The sequence below is a fragment of the Lygodium microphyllum genome, chromosome 12 (assembly GCF_053477565.2).
Source record: "Lygodium microphyllum isolate KBCC chromosome 12, Lygodium_microphyllum_v1.1.10, whole genome shotgun sequence".
NCBI classification, from domain to species: domain Eukaryota; kingdom Viridiplantae; phylum Streptophyta; class Polypodiopsida; order Schizaeales; family Lygodiaceae; genus Lygodium; species Lygodium microphyllum.
This window is the reverse complement of record NC_141146.1, coordinates 57,990,818-58,017,661: the sequence shown is the minus strand read 5'-3', so window position 1 is coordinate 58,017,661 and position 26,844 is coordinate 57,990,818. Positions and strand designations below refer to the sequence as shown.

Here is a 26,844-nt window from a genome sequence, read left to right as displayed (position 1 = left end):
GGTTGTTTCAGCTTTACTGAGGCTAGATGTAGGACAAAGACCAAAGAGTGTTTTACTTGTCTCAGGGCCCTCCTAGTAGTTTGGTTCACTTACTTTTAAACCCCGAATAATGCGCGACTTACGGTTATCATTAAGATGAATCCCTAGTAGCGCAACTGAAACTGACCATGATGTCACACAATCTAGATGGGTGTCTTCCCTAAGATAATGATGCAATGCAAGCCTTTTGCTTTTGGGAATTCATTTTGACGTGCATATGCAAAATATAAATAGGGACTTGTATTTTTCTTTTGAGTGGGGGACGTGAAGTTATCAGGCCTAATGCGAAAGCGAACCACTTCCCTCTGAAGATTTATAGGGGCCTAATACCTAGCTTAGTATTGCAATAACCAAAATATACTTTACAGTTATCATAGCAACTCACGATCCTCACGTACTTAATTCAAGCCTCTACTCCTACCTTTCCAATTTCACAAATTTTGCGATGCAAAAAGGTAAGATTTTCGCTTAATGATGAAATATGTGTAAGCATCCTAACAACCCATTTTTCAGTACCTTCAAGCATGCCAATGCTAAAGTATAATCTAAAGCACTACGAACACAATCAATAAGGTCCTTGACTTTATTTTATTTTTAGTGTACATGAATGCGAAATCTTTCGTGTCATTTATTCGTTCAAAACATGTCAAGTGCAATGGAAATTGTGCAAAATTTTTCGTGTAATTTATTCATTCAAAACATGCCAAAGTGCAATAAAACACAATTTCCAACCTGATAGAATGATGCAACCTAAATTGTGGTTAGTTATCATAGACTATTGTTGCATACTTTTCCCTTCCCAGTGAAGTCGGTTTGGTTCTTAAGGGCTCCCATCAAGGTAGGAATTATGGGATGCACCTGGTTACCAAGCGTCACGATTCCTTGACCTGCAACTCCATTAGTTGAAGCGGGATTCGCATTCAATTGGAACTTACTTCGCTTGGAAGGCATCGTATAACTCGACTTTTTCTTCGTAGCTACGCACCCAGGTTACGAGAGAGACGACTCCTTGTGGAAGGGATTCGTCATTAAACAACAGCCCGCCCCCTGCATTCTACCACCTGGAGCTCCCCCCCATGCTCACGTACATCTGGCGGCGTGGGGCGTTTATTATTATTTTTTCTAAAAAAATCTGTTAAGAAAAAAGGGGGGGAGATGGGAAATACATTCGGGCAGGGATAATAAATAAGGAAAATATTACATCACTACTTTAATTACATACCTAATTAACTACCCACTCCCCCTACATAACTATTTGTAAATAACTAAGAACTAATATCTAATATCTATTAATAGTTGTACAATGCATTAACTACTAATTAAATACCATTTACTAATTAATTTACGTAATATATACATAATTAACTAGAAAATAGTTAACTACTTAGCTACATACCTGATTAATTATCCACTTCTACTATTTAACCAATTGTAAATGACTAAGAACTAATACCTAATACCTAAAGTAAGTAATAGGAACTAATACCTAAAGTAATTAATTAATTAAAAACCTAATTACATATCTAATTAACCAACTAGTCCCACTAAATTAACCACTCCCATTATTAATTAATTGTAAATAGCTAAGAACCAATACCTATAACTAAGAACTAATGCCTAATACCTAAGCTAAGTATAGTAAATAGTATTCAATACATTACCTAATTACATATTTTTTAACTAATTTACACATAATACATACATCACATTAACTAATTATGAGACATATTGCATACATATTTGCATATCATACATTAACTAATTATAAGATGTATTACATACATATCGAACTCACCTAAGCAAGAGGCAAGATGGAATTTGAGACTTTAAGTGAAATTTTTGGAAATAGGAACCTCAAATTATACTATCTTTTCAAACTTTGAACTCGATCTCTGTTTGAATGAACTCTAAATCTCTCTTCGACCTTAACAACCTCTCTCTCTCTCTCTCTCTCTCTCTCTCTCTCTCTCTCTCTCTCTCTCTCTCTCTCTCTCTCTCTCTCTCTCTCTCTCTCTCTCTCTCTCTCTCTCTCTCTCTCTCTCTCTCTCTCTCTCTCTCATTGGTTGTTTATGCATTGAGTGCATCTATCTAGAAAGTGCAACCTTGGAGTAACAAAGTTTGATCTAGACTCCCTAGAAAAAAAAAAGCACATATGCACAAGAATTGGGTGTGGGGGGAGGGGGGTGGCAACAGGGCACAAAGGAAAAGAGAGAGAAACATGATGGGAGAGAAATTCTTATGCAATTTCCAGCAAGCTATTGGTCCATAAGAGAAAAAGGCCCTAGGCGGGAGGCGCAAAGGAGAGTCACAAACATGATACAATCATCAAAGAAAAAAAAATGAAACGATTGGCATTAGTCTCTCTTGTTTAAGTTGCCATCAACCTAGAGGATGATAAAGGAGGAGAAGGTGACACATAGAGAGATTACAGAATACCTTGTTAAAATTGGATTTTACAAAGCACCGGCTAATCACTCACTTGATGCATGTGAGAGTGATGCATGTAGTGTAGTCATTACTATATGGGTGGATCATTTGATCATTGTGGGTAATACTGAGATAGAGATTGATAATGTGAAGAATCTTCTCAAGGTTAAATTTGAGATAAAGGATTTAGAAAAGATACGCTATTTTATTGGCACAGAGATCATCAAGAGTTTAGGAATATATGGTTGTCACAGAGACAATTTGCGCTGGATATGTTGAAGTATGGTGTCGCTAATTGCAAGTGTATTTCTATACCTTTAGATGTTAATGCTAAGCTTAGTATACATAAGAGTAACTTGATTGAGTATGTTACTATGTATCAGAAGATTGTGGGTAGCCTTATCTATACGATAATCACTAGGCCAAACATAAACGACATAGTTGGTTTGGAGAGTCAATTTATGCAACTTCCACGGAAGCCACATTTGGATGTAGTACAACGCACATTGCACTATGTCAAGTCTACATTAGACTATGCCTTATTCTATGGTATAGGTGTACCATTGTACTTCTATGGTTACACAAATGCAAATTGGGGTGGTAGTATTTCAGATAGGAGATCTATGAGTGGTTTTATGTTTTCCTTTGGTAGTGGTGGTGTTACTTGGAGCAGCAAGAAACATCCAATAGTTTCCTTCTCTGGTACAGAGGTAGAGTACACAAGTGTTATCATTACAGCATGTGAGGTATTTTGGTTACACAAGCTACTTGGTGATTTGCGGATGTGGGTGGATAAGATGGTTATCATTGAGTATGATAACCTTAGCAATATTTAATTGGCTAGGAATATAGTATATCATACATAGACCAAACACACAGAGGTCCATTACCATTTCATTTAGGAGCAAGTTCTAGCAGGTGATATTAACTTGGTTTATGTCAACACAAAGAATCAAGCTATTGATATTTTTATGAAGGCCTTGGGAGATAAGAAGCTTCAACACTTCAATTCTATGGTTGGAGTTCACAAGCTCATACTAAGCTCAAGGGGGAGTATTGAGATGTTAAGCTCTACATGAGTTGGCATCCACTATGTGCCTTGGTGATGTGTCAATATATTATTCACTAGCATGTTAGGTGATCAACATGAAGATATGGGAGTGATTCTATAGTTGGACTACACCCATATAATCCATCCTTGGTTATGGCACATTCATTATTCCTCCTCTTCCTTTCTTAGCAAGTTCACACTTAGTGGCCATGATTACATACATTGTGGTACTTTTCATATTATTCTTTTATCATATTATAAACTTAGTTCTTTTTTGTGGAAGAAGAAATAATAATAATAATAAGATTTCATCCCTATCTCTCTGTGTGCCCAAGTCTCCATTGCTTTTGTGTGTGTGATCTTGGACTTTGAACCTCTTTTTCCTCTTGTTTGTTTTCCCTCTTTCCCGCAAGACTATTCACTACCCCATGAGTTTTTCCCCCTTTTTTGCCCCTCTACTTGAGCAAGAGGCTGTTGAAATTCCCACAAGGGTTGTGCCTAGAAGAAAAGAAGATCAAGAATGGCCCCCAAGCAAAGAACGTCGAGTGCGGGTGGCAATCCCACAACCAACAACCAAGTTTCGGGTGAGGGCATCACTGTCAATCCAACTACGGTACCGAACATAAGTAATAAATTTCCAAAATTGATATATGCTTGCTTTGATTACCGCATGAGATACGTTAGGTCCCATACTATACCACATGGAAATAGTTAATTGAAAATGATAAACTTCATCTCAAATATTTGAAAGATTGAGTTTTCGAAATGTATGTATCAAGAGAAGTTAATTGCACCTAGTTACTATGCGAAAAATCCATATACATCAAGCATAAGCAGCATATAAGATTCCAAAGTATTGTCAATTCCCCTTTCTTGTAGATAATAGATATTTTTTTCACCACACTGAAGGTATGATGTAGCTTGCACACTTGACAGATTGCATGGTAAGCAATCTAGCCTAAAGGAATTTCATCCTAGAAACTGTAGGCCTTTGCCCAAGCTCCTGCTAATGTCACAAATTGTTAGCTCATATTTAATAGATTGGGATCTTGATGATGTGCGTAGTTAGTACAAACTATGATCATAAGGGATTAAAACTAAGATGCCTTGAGATCCATCTAATAACTGCCACCTTCATCAAACCAATTCGGGGTTAGGCTAGATACAAACAACAACTCCAGGTCTCAAAGGCAAGCGGAGAGCTCAAGGGTTAGAAAACCTTGAAACAAAGTAAAGACCGTTACTTTCATACTTGTTGGGAAGAAGGTTGGGTTATCTATCAATGTAAGTGATCTATAGAACTTATGTCTTGTACAGTGTTTAAACCTTAACATATGCCCTATCCAAAGGAAGGGAGTGTTAGGTAAAATTTTGCATAGTATCGCTCTTAGATCCCAAGGGGGAGAGCGAATATGCGGATGGAAATGTTATCATGTCTATTCTTGCATTGTTGGAAAAATACAATTGTTTTTTGTTGGTTGATCAAACGACATCCTAAATGCTTTTACATTCAATTGATTGCTGGATTGTCGTTTGAATGACTATTCCAAGTACTTGTGATTGATGGTAAATTTATGGCAGGGATCCATGATGACAAATTTCCATGGGAATAAAGGGTTTTTTTCTTGGAAGATGATAACTGCCTTAACTGTGCTTGACTCTTAAATGATTTAATTAAGGAAAGGTTCTTTGCACAGGTGGATCACCTCTATGATCGCACTGTGGATCAACCCGAAAAGGGCACGGATCGATTCATGGGCCGAAGGTCGAGTGGTGAAAAGGCCAACCACAGGAATAATGTTTCACTCCTAGGCAGGCTGCGGGTCAGGTGGAGCTCTGGACACCCCTTGCCAAGTCCGGAATGGAGTTGAAAGACCTCCGTGGCCCCAACATCTATGGCGTTGGAAGATCATAATCTAGATAAAGGATGGAAATTGTGGTGCCATGTGATGGGCCGAAGGTCGAGTGGTGAAAAGGCCAACCACAGGAATAATGTTTCACTCCTAGGCAAGCTGCGGGTCAGGTGGAGCTCTGGACACCCCTTGCCAAGTCTGGAATGGAGTTGAAAAACCTCAGTGGCCCCAACATCTATGGCGTTGGAAGATCATAATCTAGATAAAGGATGGAAATTGTGGTGCCATGTGATTTGGACCAACTGCTTCTGCAAGGCAAAAGGGACATATAGCTTCTCTTGTATGGGTAGGAGACAAAGATTAACTTGAAGATAACTTAAGGAACTTGTTTGTCAAAAGGACTGCTTGCTCTGTATTTGTGCATGTGCCATAAATTATACGAATGAACCCTGTTTCCTAAAAGGTTTAATTAAGAAAGTTGATTTTAAATGTCACACATAAATGTGGTATGACCTAATTAAATAACTAAAGAATGCCTATTGAGGGAAGCGGATGGGTGGAACCCCCAACGGATCTGCCCTACGGCAAGGTGGTCCCAAAGAACTGGGAGGCTTCTCATAATGACCCTTAGAAATTGTCAAGTTAGAACCCCGATTTATGCAGTTTTAGGGGATGAAATGGGACTATGCCCTATGGGTAGAGAGGTTGAGCGACATATCCCTCTCGTTTCGCATTCTCTTTGAACCAAGTACGGCATGGATCTGCTTCGGCAATATAGTTAAGTCTGGAAATAATAAGAGAGTCTTTGCCCTTCATGCATTGTTGGGAGTTGCAAGAATTGTTAGTTTGAATTATGTAAACCTAATGAATGTCTCAAAATAATAGTTTGGATAATGGAGCATGATGGGTATTTTGAAAGAGTGCTTTGAGAAAGAGAAATACCTAAGAGTTTCCTTGATATTTTTAAAATTTCTCATCTATGGGAAGTCTATAGGCATCTTGTGTGATCAATAACCATGGAAAATAAATACTTTAATGCAAATGGTACTCCTTTGCACAAAAGGAGAAGGGGAACTCTTTTGCAAAGGTAGATTGGGTTATGAACTAGACAATACTAAGAACATGAAGTTGCAATTCAAGTCCTTTTTTTAAACAAAATATTAGGCTTTCTTTTATTGCAGCTACCCTATTGGTGCATGAAGTTAGAAATAGCACACACCTATTGCATTGTTGAATGGCGATCCTAGATTTTCCATATGAGGGAGCAAGGGCAAGAGAGTAGGATGGAGCAAGAGAGCAAGAGGACACAACATGTGTGATAAAGAGCAAGAAAAACATACAATAGAGAGCAAGAGAGCAACTATGATCAAGGGAGAGCAAGAGTAGCCATGATTGAGGGGGAGGAACAAAGCACGAGGATAAGGGAGAGTGCCTTGAACCCTAAACCCTTTTTGAGTGATCCTCAACTCTTGAGTGATCTCTAGTAGTGAAAGGTACACTTATTCTAGTTAAGTTTGGGAGCTACCCTAGTGTAAATGCAAGGTATTAGCTAGGTCCCTCCATAGAATAATGTGTATGCTTCACCACTATGGTCAAGGAAGCAACTATGCATTAATAACATGGCCATGGTGACTTTGAAGTGGAGGGCCACATGTTTCCCAAGGGTTTCTACTCTGAAATCGGAAGAAGGTAGCTATTTATCTAAGGGTGAATGTACAAGGGTGGTTGATTTTCTAGTTATCTCATTCACAAAAAAAGGAGCTCGCATATGATAGAGTCAATTGTCTAAAGGCTAAGGAGGCATGGGACTTTAATGCCAAGGCACCATGCCGAATCTCACCTTATATAAGCCCAAGTTCTTAGTAGTGATTTCATGCTAATGAGTACCATCTCTTGAACATGATCTTTCTTGCATAAGAAATACAAACTCCTCCCTCATGACAACCTTTGATAGGTAATATGATATGTAGCACTTAGGTTTGAGCTTGCTCAATGATTTTTAAATTTTGAATATAGAATGGAGGATTTTTTGTTGTGTTTTTTTGCCTTGCTTTGTAGTCAATGACATATAGATCAAGTGTTGCTCTTTATGTGGACTTAAGGTTTGAGTTTGATACATTGAATTAAGAAGGAACTTTAAGGTATCTTCTTCTTTTCTTCTCAATACTCGGTGACATGCCAAACTAAGACAACTTGGTACGATGTGATAAGGCTTTACTATAGGATAAGAAGAAACTTTAGGTTGTGTTCTTCTTTTCCTCTCAATACTTGATGGCATACCAAACTAAGACTTGGCACGGTGACAGACCAAATGTTGTGAGAAGCTTTTGTATAGGATAAGAAGCATGGCATAAAGCTATAGACTTATGAAAGCAGGTGTACGTTATAGTGATTATTAATGTGCGAGTTTAATCTTTTATTTGACTTATGGAGCCACTCAATATATAGAATATACGTAGATGGATATATGCAAAATTGATGTATCAAGGACCATTCCTTCCCCTAAACCTATTCTCACCCTCACAAAGCTTAATGGCATGTTTTATCTTACCTCTACAATGAGTTGTGGGTTGCTCACTATCACATGCATGTGGATGCATTGTTAGAAGGTTCTAACAAAAACGAAGATATAAGAAGTATTCACTCTTTAACTCACAGCCTACTATCACATGCATGTGGATTCATTCCCAAAGCTTTCAAGACGCATGCATTCTTTCACGTGATCATGATGAAACGAAAGCAACTTACCTCAATGGAAAACATAGCTTGTTGCAAAAAAAAGAAGCTTTCAACAAAAATGAAGATAACCCACATAACACATACATTCACTTTCTTAGAATTTCTACCATAATTTCAAGTAGCTAAAAGTATATATCATTATGTGTGGAGCACGCCATATGTTGTGCATGAAGCATATTATTTGTTATTGCTTTATGAGCTTCACAATGATACCAACTAGCTTGGCTAGCATCCCTAGTTTTTTTGTGTTAAACACTTTAAACATTCAATCAATACGATTGCATAACAGTGTTTCATTTCCTTCTCTCAAAAAATAGCATTGCACTTAAGAAAAAATAAGTAACCCCATTAATGGACACAATATTCTTCCATATAGATAGGCAAAATAACCCAAGAATGACTGTAGCCTATAGGTAGACAAAAATGACTAGTTTTTGAAAAAACAAGGTGGTGTAGACCGGTGAAGGGCAAGAAATGAGTTTTTTGAGTGAGCTTTTTTTGGCAACCCCTCTATTGTTATTCCACGTAGTTTACTTATTTCACCCTTAGATGTACCCACCTCCACTTCCACTTCCACCACCATCACCATCGCTAGCTCTATCACCATCACTACTTTCACATCACCTTCACACACACACACACACACACACACACACTCTCTCTCTCTCTCTCTCTCTCTCTCTCTCTCTCTCTCTCTCTCTCTCTCTCTCTCTCTCTCTCTCTCTCTCTCTACATGTATATACCTCATTCTCTATGTCTCTCCCTCTCTCTCTCTCTCTCTCTCTCTCTCTCTCTCTCTCTCTCTCTCTCTCTCTCTCTCTCTCTCTCTCTTGTTCACAATACAAAACAATTTTTGCAAGTAATTCGGATCTAGATTTGTATTATATTGACCTCTAGCAAGTATACTATTGTTCCACAAACTGAGAGACAATGATAGTAAAAGATTATTATAAATTTGATCATAGATAACCAAGTGAGATATATCTATATTTTTTCGACAAAATAAAATGCATTTTCTCTAAGATTTAGCATAGTCTTTGCTTTTCTAGTCACACTATCGACAATATTGGGAAAGTTCTACTTCCAAATATGATATGCAAATTCTCTTCGGTAAGTATGGGTTGGTGTATAAACATGTTTACATTTGCATCCATTCCAAACACTTACTAAACATTTTTCTTTATACATGGCTCTAGCAACCTCATTAAACATTGGTTAAAAAATAAAAACTCATTATTAAAGCCTATAAAGTTATGGATTATTTATTGTGGTGGTAAGAAGAGATATTGATTGGTGAAAATAAGTATAAATTCAATTCTTAATCAATATGCTTAATGTGTGAGTGTGAGAGATAGAGAGTGAGTGAGAGACTATTATCTTGATCTCTCATTGTGCATACGCTTTGCTAGCTTGACATCATGTTGTTGTAATATGAATATTCATAGGCTATAAAATATAGTGATATTTCTTTGAACTAATCATATGCATGTGCATGTATATATACATGTTAGGACTTTCAATATGCACATATAAGTTCATGCACACATATATATGTACATATATTAATGATAGAGAGGGAAAGAAAGAGAGATGTTTAGCGACAATAGTTTTTGAATAAAATAAGTCCTTAATGAGACACACACGTGTACACACATACACACACACACCTATATATAGAGAGAGAACAATCAAGGTAGGTTTGACTAATGCATATTAAAGAACTAAAGATATAACTTTAAATATTATTGCTCATAAAAACTCTAAACCATCTTGACTAAGTAATTTATCAATGGTTTTCCTAGTCTTTAAAATCAAAAATATATTCTAGATCCTTTGAATGTAAAGAATTTCAATTGGAAGATTAATAGGATTCAATGGAGAAGAGAGGGAGGAAAAAGAGATAAGAATAGCTTTTGGATGAGAGAGAGAGAGAGAGAGGAGATAAAAACAATTATTGATGAGAGACAAGAGAGAGGTTTTAAAAATCATTGATAAGAGAGAAGAGAAAGAAATGTACAAAGTAGTTTGGATAGAGACATACCCTTTTCAAATTAATGTAGGAGAGGCCCAAAAGTAGTATTGTAGTACTATAGGAGAGAGTGCTAGAAATTGTTTAAGCCAAAGAAGGGGGCACTTAAAAACATTTTAACACTCTCTCCTGTAATACTACCTTAGACCCTCTCCTATATTAATAGCCTTGGATCTTTATCCATACATACACACACATCTCTCTCTCTCTCTCTCTCTCTCTCTCTCTCTCTCTCTCTCTCTCTCTCTCTCTCTCTCTCTCTCTCTCTCTCTCGTGATCAAATTCCTCTACTTAAAAGTTTTTAGTCTAAGTACAATCAGACTAAAATGTCATATTTCAATTATAATTTTATTAGTGTATTTTTTAAATAATTGATCATATCCTTATTTTTTCAAATACATAATGAAAAGATAATAGCCAGTACACATTATGTTAATTGTTAGTTTATAACATTTGGAGGAAAAAAGTTCCAAAAGAGAATACAACTTTTTGTTCACATAAGGTTCAAACATTTCAATATAGTTCATTCACAAAGTCTCAATCTACTATGTCTTACATTAAAATATATCTCAAATACACACATAATATGATATTCTTCGCTAGTAATTATTTTGTATCTATTCTCTCTCATATATATACATACATACATATATATATATATATATATATATATATACTCTATTGAGTTCTAATGACTTTAGAGAGAGAGAGAGAGAGAGAGAGAGAGAGAGAGAGACACACACACACACACACAAAGTTGCCAGAGATACACATAGTGAGAAATGAAGACAAGGACCATGCACAAACACATATATACACAAAGAGAGGGACACGTACACACACAAACTACTTAGTTTATTGCTTAGTTAAAGTTTAATTATTATTTTTACTTTAATTACTACTTAGTTTATTGCTTAGTTAAAGTTTAATTATTATTTTAAATTTAATTACTAAATACAATATATACAGCAATGGAGGAGAGTGAGACAAAGATGAATGAGAGAAGCAGAAAGTGAGATAGAAGAGAGAGAGATTATGTGACTTGCTTCGAACCTTTTTCCATCAAGAAGGGGGTTGCTAGCAACCCCTTCTTGAGATGGAAAAAATTTTCACGTCTCCTCCATCATTTCTTTGAGAAAACTTGCAAAAAAAAAATCATCCATCGGTAAACCCTTCTCGGTGAAAAAAAAAGTCACAAGTTCTCTCTGAATTTTTTTCACTAAACTAGGGGGCTATCGGTGACAACCCCTTCCCAACCAAAAAACTTTTTATAAGTCCCCTCAAAGAGATGGAGGTAACTTTTGAATTTTTTTCACTAATAAGAGGTTATCAGCAAGCCCTATATGGTGAAAAATAAATTCACATCCCCTTAGAGAGATGATGAAGGGGAGTTGTGATTTTTTTTGTCAAAAAGGGTCTATCGGCAACCCCCTTCCTAGTGGAAAAACAATTCAAAGCAAGTCACATAATCTCTCTCTCTCTCTCTCTCTCTCTCTCTCTCTCTCTCTCTCTCTCTCTCTCTCTCTCTCTCTCTCTCTCTCATAAGAAAACTACTATAATATTCAAGTGGACAAAGATTTGTTCTTCTAGTTTACATAGGAGATAAAGAGAATTTCAAACCAGATGATAATAAGAGTCTCAGAAGTCATGCAAGTTAGCAACATGGAGACTTCTCTACAAGCATAACCTTGTATCTTTCTATAGAAGTATATTTGCAATGGTATCTTATCAATATGTTCTCTATATGTACTAGAACTATGAATTGCAAGTTCATTTATGGGCAATTTGGAGAAGGGGGTATTCTAAACTTTGCCTAAATTTCCCACCAAAAATGTAAATTTCCCACAAAAAATGAGAAGGAATTATAATAAAAATACTCGAAGAAAAAAGTTGCAAGAGAAATAAAGATCCAGATTCTTAGTAAGTAATTCCATGTATATTTTTTAGAATATGTCACACTTGTATATCTTCTTCAAAAGAGACTACATCTAATTGTAGGATAGTGATACCATTGGTGCATTTCTTCTCATAAGTCATTGTTTAAGGAGTTAGGGCAAAACCACAGTTTTTAAAATATTTTGATGATATTGATTGGTCACACTTTAGCCCTACAATGATACTATTTTGTGGATGATAGCATGAAGAAGATGTAATGTAACTCACCTAACTCCTTTATATGTTCATCTACATTTGAACAAAATCCCATGGATACCATCCTCTTCAAACGCATGCTTTCCTATTTGAATGAGAGGAAAATCCCATGGATACCATCCTCTTGGAATACATGCTTCCCTATTTGATTGAGCCAGCGGGTTTTCACAAGGAAATCTAAGAGTTTGTTAGAGGACACCCATTTACCCTCCAGCAATGGAGTCAAAATGATATTTAATGTTTGTTAGAGGAAGTTTAAGAATTTGTTAGAGGACACTCATTTTACCCTCTAGCAACGAAGCTGAATTGATATTTAATGTTTACAACAAATATATTCATTTGATTAGCGCATAGTAATTCACTAACTTACAAATGCGTTTGTGGATTAAGTTTTTTTTTTGCAGTAAGTTCATGTAGTACAATGTGAAATATATGAGTATATTAAAATATTTTATTATTTAATTTTGATGTGTAAAATAAAAAATTCTTGGAAGGAATAATAGCTACAGGTAATGCAGCAATATGGAGCTATATTTTACAGAGATTGTGAAGCAATTGCTTGTAAGGGTCTATTGTAAATGGATACATAATTTCAATCCATATGTAGGCCTAATCAAATGAGAGAGAGAGAGAGAGAGAGAGAGAGAGAGAGAGAGAGAGAGAGAGAGAGAGAGAGAGAGAGAGAGAGAGAGAGAGAGAGAGAGAGAGAGAGAGAGGAATGTATAAGTATAAGTGGATGTGTCTATGGTTTGCTCATGTGCGCATAATTGAAGTACTAATACATAAGGACATAATGATAAAATACTTGCAAAGAAAGGAGAGAGGGGAGATGTAAATGTACATGTAATGTGATATTGCTTATGTATGTATAATTGATCTAACATTCTAATAATATTATCAAATATAAGCACATATGCTTAATCTAGTGATGTAAATATGTTAAGGAGAGAGAACTACTAATGCATTGTTAGAGAGAGAGAATAAATGAGAGAGTTGGGGGTGAAAAAAACACACACACAGAGAGAGAGAGAGAGAGAGAGAGAGAGAGAGAGAGAGAGAGAGATGTGTAGGGTAAAGGGGCCAATAAATTGTCATCTAACAATCCTCCATTATTAAAAAAAATTCCAAGTGAGTTGCATAAATGTTTTTTAATGGTCAAACTATTTATATTATATAGAGCTCACATAAAAAATATTTTGATATTTTTATTAAGTAGCCTTAGTTACAAATGAAAGGTTAATAAAAGAGGGACACTGAGGGGCCAATAGAGTGACACTCGAGGATGCATTGCTTTAGGGTTTCACAAAATCTAAAATATAAAAAATTTTACATGGCTCAATTACTTGACTTAAGCTAAGCTCATTTGTAATTTTTAAAAATTCATATTATATTGTTAAGTGGCTTGAAAAGCCACATTTTTCTTGTAAAAGTGCCACTCAATTGGGGTGGGGTGTGCTTTCCTTTTGGAGGGCACTACTTTATTGGTCCCTTTACCCTAAGTGCATTTGGTTTTGCTCATGTACACAATATTGAAGTACTAATATATCAAGACATAGTTGTAACATATATGCAATGAATTGAGAGAGGGGAGATGTGAATGTATACGTTAGTATAGTATCGGCTGTGTATGTGTAATCCAGCCACTAACATTGTGATAATATTATTAAAAATGATTACATAAGCTTAATGTAGTACGACGTGATGGTGGCAATGGAGTAGTAGTGGTGCTTGATATATAACCAAAAGAAAAAGAGGACCAAGTGGACTATGTGGAATAAAACTAGAAGTTGCCAAAAAGGCTCGCTCTAAAGGCTCACTTCTTGCATGCACTTGTGTAGACCAATGGTCACAACAAATGTATTCTAGTAACTTGACAACGCATTGAATAAAAACCAATCATTAGCAATTGAAATTGGTTTCTAAAAAAGACATTTTTTTATAGAATCTAAAGGATCATAAAAGTGAAAGGTAAAGAGGTGGAGGGTCAAAATGATTGAGCTCAAAGGTCTTTACAATGAAAGGTCGATTATTTGTACCAAAAGGTAACAAATATCATAGAAGTTAAGTAAGCTAATCTCCATTAAAAAAGCTAAATATATGTGAGATTAAATCCAATAGCTTCTTGGAAGGCAGAAACTTGAATTGAAATTGAGATGAATAAAAGTATGAAATAAACGTTATCACACGAGTGGTGAAATATGAAAGCACACCTCACAACTCAATGACAAGACAACGAGGAGTTCCAATATAGAGGTGTGACTGTCTAAATGTTGAACTCAACTAGAAAATCCTCTAACTTATAACCAAACACAAGTAGTTGGACCTAATAATAATATGCATGCCTCGTATAGCGTCACACCTTCTCTAAAAGTTGAGCAATGACATCCAAAAAACAAAGAATTGAAGAGTTTAGTTTTAAAATCCACCATATATTCACAATGCTAAACTAACAAAGCCTCCAAGGAAACTGTATCTCTTGCCAGAACAAAACACCCATGATTCATACAATACATCCCAAGGCTCAAGGTAAGAAAGCTTTAGCTATCCAATACTTTGGAACATTGATTCAAAGGGTTAAGAAACCTTACAAAAAAAGCTTTCAATTAATATGTTTTCCCACCACCCTAGACATCCATACACCAGTCTTGCAGGCACGTTACCTCTTCCTCCACATCCGTCAGCCTCCAAATCCTTGCAAATCAACAGGCATAAACTCTAGAACTTGCACATCCAGTCACCCAAAAAAATCATGCTATAGCCAGTTGTGGAAAATTAGGGGCTAACAATCCACCAACCACCCCAATTATATATAGCCTTTCATAAATAAATGTAGCTTGTGTTCTAAAATCTTTTAGGGCTTTTACTTTACTTTTATGCTTATTGAAAAGCCTTCTTACCTTTCTTCTATTGCTTTTGGGTTTTTTCCTGTAATGTAGATTGCCACTTGCTCTTAGCATAGCTTTTCAGCAACACCGACACCTCCAAATGCATCTCCATCTTGACATAAATTCCATGTTGTCTAAGTCAATCAAGCTCCTGTGATTTTAATTGTTGGATGTAGGTTTTTCCCAGATAGCTATCACAAACAAGCATATCTGTGCCATTGTTTTCAATATAAGCTCATGATAAATGCATTCAACATTTTTTTCACTAAGCATAACTACATCTTTCCCATCAAGCATGGCTTTGTCAACATCAATGGCTTTTCCTCAAGTTGAATGAGGGGATTTTATCATGGACTCTAACATTTGAGTGGCTATCACAATAGGCTTCCCTATGGTGTTGTAGTTGTAGATAATCACCAAAACATATTCAAAGTTTACTAAACTCTCATGATTCTGAATCTTTGACATCAGCTCCAAATTCTTAGCATGCTTCCATCATCAATTACAGAGAAAGATCCGAGAAAAGAATCTCAAAACGAAGCATGCCTTTTCTCTTGCTTTTAGATGTCCTAAAATTTTCTCCAACTTCTTCAAGAGTTTTACTCCTCGCATCTCTTTCTCAACTGTTATGAACCGGCTTAGCTTGTGAGGTCCAACATGCCCATAGCATTTTCTTTTTGGGAATAAGCAGTTGTGCTTGCAGCCCATGATCTAGTATCCTACTAGATTAAACCATCAAAGACTGCCTGAGTATTGACCATCAAGCATATCCCTCATATGCTTGAATCAAAGGGGTTTCCACCATTAGGATTTGCTTGTGTCTAGAAGCATCAATGCTGAAATGAAACTGTTTATAGATTTCTACTTTTAAGATTTTCCTACTAGCCTCCAAAGCACATATAATCAAATAGTCTTTCAAAGTTATTCCTTCATCTTGCATTTTCTTGTACAAGTATAAATCCTCTTCTCCTCAATGTTGTTTTGCACATGAAAAATAGTAACTTCCAAGCTTCATTTACATTTTCAAAAGAGTAGTATTTTTTAGACGTACCTGCTTTTGTCTCAATGCAATGTGTCCTAGCAAAAAATATTATGTTAAAAATGAAGTCCATGCTCAATCACACATGATTTGAAAAAGAAGTGCAAAGTTGGAACCCATGTTATGAATCACATAATAAATGAAATACATAAAAACATGGATGCATTGAAAGAATTAATGCCTAGCCTGTCTACAAGTACCCGTGCATCTTACAAAATGTAAACACAATTCCTTGATTATGTAAAGATCCTTAACCTCACCTCTCATCTCTCAATAGAAAGAATATTTGTTGCACTCCACTCCACCTACTCAAATCTCACAATGACTCATAAAAGTAGTGGTCCTCATGATGTTGATCAAGAAAACAACCCATCTCACAATTCAAGGAGCCTTACACAACCCTCAAGCTCATCCAACCACCTTTCCCACTCAACCTAAGGTTCCTAATTTAGTGATGAATATCCCAACTCTCATACATGCAAAGAATAGTGTGTGCATAGTGAAGGTGTTCTCTCAAGTGCGCATGCATCTGAATTTTATTGTATATAGTAATAGTAGGTAAGCTGGCATAGTTATAGCGCCAGTCAATTAGTATAGTCACTTATGCATTGTTTGACTTAGTAAACCACTTTCCTTTATGTTGTATCTTGTCTATACTTTGTATATATTGTATTGTGGAAGAAGAGAAAAAGAGGAAACCACAAAAAAAACATAATGGCCTTCATCTCTTTTCTTGTGTTCTTGAGTGAGCTTCCTCTTGTATATATATGGTGTGTGTTTGGTGCAGCAGCTCATGCAAGTCCCCTCACCCCGAATTTCGTGACATTTCCTTACCCAAACGTCCATCCAAAAGTTGTATATTTAGATTGCCAAGTGTCTCCACCTCCCATAATGGAAAAATGAGTGGATCAAGTATTAGAGCATCTTCATTGAGTACATTGGATGGATAAATGAGCGCAATGGCTTTAAGTACATTGATGAAATTCAAGATATTTTGTCCAAAGCTTAGAGCCTTCTTTAATGCATGATGTTTCAAGTTGCTTCTAAAACATGAGACATCTTGTATCTCCATTTTCATAAGCCACCCTTAGCAAGATTAAGTCACAATTATCTCATCAATCTCTTATCTTATATAAGTTCAAGGATTCACATTATAATCATCAATCTACTCTTTACTTCTCTATAGCCCAATTAATTGGTAGAATGTATTTTTACTATAAAAGGAAATCCTAATACCTCTTGGATTTCACAAAATGAAAGACTTGCTAAGTTGTTCAAGTATGCTAAAAAAATTTATCTTATGATCCTCAAACTTGACATAAAGGCCCAAGAAAAAGTTCTACATCCTTTTCCACCTTTTTCTCAGCTTGAATTTGAAAAAGAAGATATGATAAAGCAATATTATTCTTCTCTATCCTAGTTGTTTCAAGTTATGCTTTCCTTGGAGCAAGTAGTTTCAAGCAAACCCAAAAAATTTGAGCAACACCATAAAAAACACCTCAAGGTAAGAGAGTTTTTAGACTTGACAATGCAAGTAGTTTGCATTTATAATTCCCCCAATGGTTCTTAGTCATAGTTAGCTCTATCACAATCACCTAATAAATTTGAGAAGGAACCAAGCATGAATAAAGGCCCAAATTTGTAGTTGTAACATTTTTTAAATATTAAAATGTCTATATGTGATGTGGAGGATAAAGAGAGCAATCTACTCATTTCGAATCTATGCTATAGCAAATTCTCAAAAGGGGGCCCCTTAGTTACTACTATACTTGCCCCCTTATCGTAGGCAAAGCACGTCTTCATTGGAGATGAGTGCTTTGGAATATCTATCCTCCCCATTTGTCCTTTAACCTTTTCTGCCTTTCAAATCAATATCCAAACTACCATGATCACTTGAAGGAGATGAGAATATGAACATAGTAAGAAGACAATTTCATTTTATCAATTCTAGAAATGGGAAAAATTATCCATGCTAGTTTGTCACCTAGTTGTGATAGGCTTGGTGAAATATGTGCACTTGGATCCCTCCCCCAACATCTCTACTTTACATCATCTGTAGATTCTATCCTTGATAAGAAAGGTGGATGCCCATCTTTCTAAAAAGGCAATGAATATCCCTCTTCTCTCTTCAATCCAAAATGAATGACTATACTTTAGAAATCTCGTGCCACCAATGTTCAAGCATTCCAATAAAATTACAAGTCGTAGCATTCAGCAAGATCATACACTAGATAATATGCTGGCAACTCTAGCAACTTCATTGTTGCCATCACAGGGGGTCTCATTGCTTTATGTAATTGGCTAATGCGTGAGGGAAAAGAATGAATCTAAGCTAACTGAGATGGAGGGCAGAAGGAGAACATTGCTCCTAAAGGGAGAAGGCCATAGTAGTTTAAGGGAATTGGGAGGGAAAAGAATGAATCTAAGCTAACTGAGATGGAGGCACAAGGAGAACATTGCTCCTAAAGGGAGAAGGCCATAGTAGTTTAAGGGAATTGGGAAGGAGATGAAGGATATTTTGGAGGAGAAGTGAAAGGACCTACCCATCCTTTAGACCCATCAAAGGGCCAATGCCCTTATACCCGTCATAACCCTATCCGCTCCTCTCCTTTAATAGCTTTACAAAGAAGACGATGCATGACAGCATGCCACTATTTCTAGACACACTCCCTGCCATCTTCGTCTCTCAGTCCTACTCTGTTGCCTACCAGCCAGTTGCCAACATGGGTCACATGCATTTCCAGGTAGGCTGCCATTAAGGTTACAAAGAAAGTTGAGAGGGTGCAGAAGTTCCAGTTGGTCGTATAAGGCCTCGTGATACCCAAGATATCTCAAACCAAAGGGTCGCGTTGCTTTGTATCTTGGGATCTGCATACATTTTCAGTGTTATATATTCTCCCAACAACAATTTGAGGGCGTGTTTGAGACCTCATCCAGATTCGAATCCTCATCATATGTCTTTTTGAGATGCCACATACAAGGCTAAAGGAAAGTAGATCAACATTTCTATCACTATGGTACACTTTATTAAACAATAATATTTAACCTAAAGGAGAATAAAAACCAACTTAAACAGTTTTAAATTGTTTTTTTAAAGTACTTCATGATTTTCAGATAGAACAAAATATCCACAAAAAAAAAAAGGATGTAGCTATTGAATGTAACAAAGAAAATATTTGTGCAACTGGCATTAGATTGCATTGATCTACTTTTTTGGAAAGTACTACTCTCTTCTTTGGTGTTTGAACCATAACCTATGATCTCCCTTACGGTTTTGGCTTTTCCTCAACTTTGGCCTAAATCTTTTCTCATCTCCTCTTGCCTTGCTAAGGTGGTTTTGAAATGGTGTGATACTCAACCCACTTCATCCTAGGTATTATTGTCTAAGGGGGGGTTGTGTATGAGGGATGTGAGCTCCATGAGCCCTTACTACACTCGGGCCCTCAAGAGGGGCCCTCCGTTTTTTAGCCCCGCGCTACTTGTCGTTTCCTCATGACATGTTGAGATACGCTTCCAAATGCTTGTGGGCATACCAATAGGTGGGTGATTCCCCTTGACGCGGGCTCTTCGAGGTGGGTCTCCCCCTACCCCAGGGCGGACCCAAGGTGGGTTTGTGACACTAAATTGTTTATAGAGATGTGAGTGCTTGGTTAATTCATATGTAGGTTATAAATCCCACCTGCTTAATGGATGCTAAATGTCAGATATTGTAATGGCCATTTTGAGAACAATTCTTGGTGGATTTTCACAAATTGGACCTATGCTTGATTAAAACCTTAGAGCGCTTACAAATAATATGTTAAGTGACTAAATTTCCAATTGCAAAATTTAGGTAATTTTGATACTTTCCCCATGGAGTTACAAGCTGCTCTCTATGCCTACATGGATGACATAAACAAGGGTACCACATTCTTTATACAAGAAAAGACTGAATCTTCAAATTTTCCTACTCGACTTAAACTATAGAAAGGCTTCAAATTTTCCTACTCGACTTAAACTATAGAAAGGCTTCAAATTTTCTGTACTCCTCATATCTTAGCTTCTCTGTGGTTCAATTACTTCATAAGCATGCATAGCCAGAACCATTGTATCGATTAATCTGACTCGAGTCCTTTTAGATTGCTTCATGGAAGGTGAAAGGTCGGAGTGATGCCACTGAGATAAAAGATGATGATCAAGCTGCATCACCTCTTCCCGACTGCAAACACTTGTTTCCAGAGGTTCAACAGATTCTTCCTTGTCGAGCTACATTTAATCAGGCTGGCTTTCTTCCCTGAGGCTTACTGGCCCAAACTAGCAAATGGCCGTATCATCTCTTCTCAGACTTACCAGATGACAGAGTTCCAACATCAAATTTTCCCTGTTTTGGGCATGAAGCCACGACTCCGAAGATTTTTAAGGTCATCGACAATCATTGCGGTCTCCTCGATGCCAAGCATACAGAAGAAGATGACAAATTTCAAGGAGCCCTTTTTATAGGCTCAAGTCCATTTTGCTTTATTCAAATTCATGCTATGTGTGACCATGGAGGTTTTACCAATGACCATTCGTGCTATGGCAGAGAAAGAACGTGTTTCAAAGGTGAAGGTGAAGATCTAAGTGGAAAGGAATAACAAGACTGGTTAGAGCTCTCAACAGCAAGCAATGTAACTCCTGTCTGTCTTAATTATCAAAACGGGCTTCAATTCTGGTTGAACTCTTTCTATCTTGCACCAGATGATCTGATATAAACTATAGCGTGCTAGACTACATTTGCTTAAGACGATGAAAGGTGCCCATGAGAGAAGTAGCTCCAGCTTCTCAGTCACTGGACTAGAGAGGATCTGGCCCTTACTCATTGAGAAGTTGTTTGACAACTACAGGTTTGTAGTGCATAAGAAAGAGCTAACACCATATTTCCAATGCCTGTAGCGGGCCTAGATACTCCATGGATAGTGAATGTAAAATAATTGCTCGCATCATTGCAATGCAGATCTGGGAGGCCAGGTGTGCATAGCATGTGACCAGCTACAATTAGAATGACATTGTTCACTCTTATGGTCATTTGACAAGGAAATTATTAATTCTGCAGTGTCTTTTTGGTTGGACACAGCACTCTATTTACTAACCGGCCCAACTTGACTGCCACAAAAGCAATTGCTCAAATTCTCTTGCTAGATTGTGTATTTGGCCAAAATTAGAGATTTGAGAACCCACAAAGACACTTCATATATTGTTAGCTACAGGATCTAGCTATTTATTGAGTAGCACTGGATTACATAATAGAACTACACAATTTTTATGTAAATTACATCAATTCATGAACCACAAGCTTGTGAACCACATCTAGCACACAAGCCATTGGTACAGGCCCTCAAAAAGTCAGAGATTAATTTACATTTCACCTTACAAGAGCATGATTATAATCATGGAAGTGGTATGTTTTCCTTATGAAATGTGCTACCCATCTTGACACCAGGGAGCACAGTACCGCTGCAAAGATTAATGATACAGTCCAGTTTCTTAACTGTGGTATTGGCTTGAGAGCAGCAGCCCCAACAAGCCCCGCTAAACCAACAGACAGGGCCTGCAAAAACACTTCCGCTCCCTCAAAGAATCTTAGTGCAGCAGTACAATGGCGGCATTGCTTCACATGTGACCAGTACCTGCAGGAAATAATTAACACACATGTTATCATAGTTTTTCCATACGGCAATCACACGTACACAGACAGGTATGAAAATAATTGGAGTATGATTCAGGCCCTGGAATCATACGTTACCCTAATTTTCAATTTTTTAAAACAAAAAAAAGGTATCTACAGTACTAAAATAACAAGCTGAATGAAAAATTAGAATTTCATTATTTAACTTCAGATTCTACAAAGTAGTCACTACGAATAAAGCATTCAATGATCAATAGACAACATTTATTTGCCAAAGAAAATTCAGACTTTGATTTTCAGTCATTCGAGTCAAGATACAATTAAAGCACCAATGGTCGGCGGCTGCCATTCGATGCTGTCTATAGGCAGGTGACACCTTTTTGATAAAATCATTAAGCCCTGGCCCAAAAAAAGTAGCCAAGTCTGAAATAAGATATCATATTCCAGATTTCATGCATTTTTTGTGCGTCTGCATCAGCAATCATATGCGTATGATAAAAAATATGCATGTTACAATGACTGCATAGATATTTCAGCCAGTTTGATCTTACTGTTTATGCCAGCTAGTTCAAATAGTCCTTCCATCTTATTGAGTATAGCATAAGGAGTTATGGTCTAAAAAAACATAACCACATACGAGAGGTGGTTGTTAGGGTCCAAAATGTGACCTCCAGACAAGACGAACAGGTTTTCTGTGGCCAGGCATAAATTTTGGTAGCCTAGCTGAAAAGGATTGGCATTCTCAGTCTTTAAATGTTTGAGGGGTGACCTGGCATTCCCACGGTGAATGCTGATTTGCATCACATCATACCACCACGGGCATCATGCTTTAAATTCCATTTCAAGAGCATGAAGGTATAATTCAAAAACAAACACTCTGCATCAACCTTGTCTAGTGTTAGAAATGGGACTCATAATGAAAAGGTTTTGGAATAAGTCTCTTGGAGTCATGGGTAATGGTATCAGGGCAAGGTTCTCTTCCACGAAACATCGGACTTTGAACTAAAAACCCTTCGCAAGAAGCAAGAACAATAGGAGGGTAAGATAACTTTGAACACATCTTCACCACATCATCTTGATGCTCCCAAGCCTAGCACATCGAGACATGCGACGAGGTGGACTTCACAGCTTGCTTCTCCATCTAACATGGCCGGACTACCCATGGAGTCCACAAACCATATGACAACTCACGAACCAAATACGATCTCATCCTCATGTATTGAGCTCAACAGCAGATTGAAGGTAAATTTGAGTTTTTCCCTTTATATTTGGTGCATCACTCCAATGATTTTGTAGGAAGGACAAAAGCTCCACAAAGGATTGATCACCGTGATGTGGAAACTAGCATGGAGTACAAACCATTTTCCTCTCTACCACAATCATCTCCATCTCGTAGCTCTTTCGTCTTTTCCTTACACTTCTCCATGCTCATTCACTCCTATGTCAGGTACGCATGATACTACTTCTCAATCTTTTCATTTTACTTGCTCTTTTCTACAAGATATTGGTGTTGCTCAAGATAAAGGAACTCTTCATACCAAGTATTGGTTCATAAGCCCTAAAGAGGACGGTTTTTTCTTTTTGAACTCAAGAAAAGGTAAGAAAAAGTTGCAAGAATCTATGATGAGTGTTCCTTCTTCATCTTTTCCTTCCATTTTTACATCTCATGGTCAATATGATTTTGGCGATTCATATATTGACAAATCCATTTAATCTCCCACTCATCCCACCCACTAGTTCCACTCCACCTTCCTTTTAGCCCCCATTAAGTGCACCATACATGGTCCATGGATGATGCATCATAGTGGCATGTGGATACAATGATAGTAGATATAAAAAAGAGAGAGACCTATGAATCTATGATGAGGCATCAATATCATCATCATCAGAACCATCTAAAGATGACTCCTCAAAATTGGACGATAAGACACTCTCATACTCATCCTTACTGAGATGAGATTACCATTATCATCAAATGATGGCTCCCTAAGTGTCAACTGTGTAGGCAAGGGGTGAATGTCATCATGAGACACGAGATGTGAACTACTAGAGCCACTCAAACCACCCTTCCTCAATGTCAAACGGCACCGAATGACCATGCCTCTACTACCATCTACTCGAACTCCTTGCCCATGAGCACACTGACTGCAAGTGTCACGAGTGTCTGCTACTATAAGCTCTCTATAGAGCTCCACAAAAATCATCTCCTCCTCCTTCACCTCCTGATGTACACTTGGAAGAGTATCGTCGTCAACTTGAATATATCAACATTCACCTACACAATGTACATAAGATTGTAAATGCTAAAGTCTAAATTGTAAGTATAAACTTTAAAGTTTAAAACAAAAATATTTAAATTTTATGGTTAAGTATTTACCTACTTTGGACTACCCATGCCCATCATAGCTCTCATCATGCATATGTTAGTGTGGCAATAGACTAGCTGCTCTAATATCATGTGCTAAGCCGATTGCGAATCTTTGTGTGAATGGGAGAATAGGTACTCTAGTTTCCCTCACATGCACCCGAAGACCAATCCTAAGCAAGGATTCTCATGGCTAAGTATTAAAGGGTCTCCAATGGGCATCTAAAGTTTTGCCACCAAAATAAAGGCTTCACAAGTGACTCTCTCCTCCAACCAGTGAGAGAAGCAAAAGCAACATGCCCTCTCTAATCTGCATAGCATCCTAGCTCTTCCAGTACTGCATTGTAGTCATCCACAAGAACCACACGAGTCAAATAAACAACCTGGTCTAAACGGAGCTCTCTTTCATCCATGAACATCGGTAACTGGTAGACCGGATGTACCAATGTGGCAAAACCATGGATGGGCTTATACATCCATGTCCATCTCCTCTCTGCTATCTCTAGAACATGTGCACGTTCATCGTGCAAGCACATGCCTCCACCAATGCCGCTTTAAAGAAGTAAACAAGAAGGCCCATGGTGGACTCCTCGCAATCACTCATACATAACACCCTAAAAAAGGAAGTCACGACAATGACAACGGCCTCCTCTGTCTCATGCTCATTCCACTCATTCCATAGAGAGGATACCACTGTCTGCGCAAGGCGGACCACATCTCATAAATACGCTCGAGCAATAATCATATATAAGCAAACAAAGTCTTAGAAGGCGGACCATCATATAAGCACGTAACATCCCCAAGTGTAAACATGTGGCCTATCTCAATGGAAGTAGAGATAGGCTTGCAGTATTGCATCTAAAAATGCTCAAGCAGCTCCCCAATTTACTTAGACTACTGCAAAACAATGCCCCCCTCATCTCCAATAAATTATATGCCAAGATAGTAGGGCAAGTGGCCAAGATCTATCACATCAAAAGCATGCTGCAATTCAGCTTTCAAAGCTAAAATATGTGTCTCATGAGATCCATTCAACCCATCCACATAAAGAATGAGAATCAAGAGGCTATCCCCATCTTTGCGAACATAAAGTGTGCTCTCAGTGTGTAAATTACTGAAACCAAAAGCCATCAAGTATGCATGAATCTTCTCATACCATGCCCTAGGTGCCTACTTAAAACCATAGAGTGCCTTATGCAAGTGGCACACTTTGCTTTCTAACCCTTTCTAAACAAAGCCATGAGATTGAGTAACTTTTACCTCCTCATGAAGATCACCATTCGAAAAGCGAATCTTCGCATCCAATTGATACACATGCCAATCATAATGAATAGCCAAAGCAATGGCATTGCAAATGGTGGTCATACATGAAATGGGTGCAAATGTCTCATCATAGTCAATCCCATGTTGTTGGGCATACCCTTATAAATTGTCAAACAAGTCCATAGGCCCCACATTGGGCTGATTTTTCCAGTCCATGAAGGATTGACCAGCATGTTCAGTGAATACCACATCTTTGCCAATTAAAGCCTTATTGGTGGAGGGTTGGTATAAGCGATACCTTTTACTTTGTGCACTATAACCAATAAAGATGCATTTGGCAACCTTGTCTTCCAATTTATGTCTTCGTGGTTGTGGCACTAAAGCATATGCCAAACAACCAAAATATGGATGTGTGATACCAATGTTTCCAGTCATTCCAAGTCTCATAAAACTTACAATCAGTCAATGCTTTAGTTGGACTGTGATTCAACACATACACTGCATCCATGATAGCATCAAACCAAAACTTTGATGTTGATGTGCAAGGATCAAGACAGAGTGCAAATCAAATTGAGTGCAGAGTTTAGAGTAGGGAGAGTGAGCAACAAGAGTGAGAGCATGACACACAAAGTGTTTGGTACAATGACAAGATGTACCACTTATAGGTTTTGATAATATATATCAAGTACAAGTGTAAGGGTGCGTGCACACTCGAACACCCTAAAAGGCACGGAAAGCCTTTATACCCAACAACCTCCCGCCTAAAGGCAACATGCCTGAAGGTAGAGGAAAGAATCAACTAGGTCTATGTATGTACAAAACTGAAATACACATACTATCCAACCCCCATCATCTAGTGGCAATGAGAAAACCACTCTGTTGGAAGACCCTTCGTAAGAAGGTTTGTAGGGTTATCATCTATATGTACCTTGACAAGCTTAATGCTCTTGCTGTCAAGTACATCCTTGATAAAATGATACTTCACCTGTATGTGCTTTGTCTTTGCATGAAAGATAGGATTCCATGCTAACACGATAGCAATCTGATCATCACAATGGAGGATAGAAACCTCTATAATACCAAACTCTCTCACCAAATGTGAAAGCCATAAAGCCTCTTTGCATGCCTCAGTGGCAACCACATATTGTGACCTGTGGCGCGAGGATCGAGACACGCAGTGCTTACACACAGCAGTAGAGAGAGAGAGAGAGAGATAGAGAGAGAGAGAGAGATACACACAAAGTGCAGAGTAGAGAGGAGTGAGCATAACTTGTGGGTACAATGACGAGTGTACCTCTTTAGGTTTTTAGATAGATATATATATGAAAGTACAAATGTGCTAAGGGTATATTCACACCC

The 26,844-nt window shown here is 37.5% G+C and overlaps 1 protein-coding gene across 1 annotated transcript in view; it reads right to left on the bottom strand.

The window, feature by feature from the left end:
- Positions 1-21,423: 21,423 nt before the first annotated feature.
- LOC148027795 (protochlorophyllide-dependent translocon component 52, chloroplastic-like) overlaps positions 21,424-26,844 on the bottom strand; it is a 107,794-nt gene continuing 102,373 nt past the window's right edge. The window contains exon 7 of the mRNA XM_087689492.1: positions 21,424-21,858. Coding sequence (XP_087545618.1) covers positions 21,594-21,858 — 265 coding nt within the window. The 3' untranslated portion in view covers positions 21,424-21,593. The remainder of the gene's footprint in view (positions 21,859-26,844) is intronic.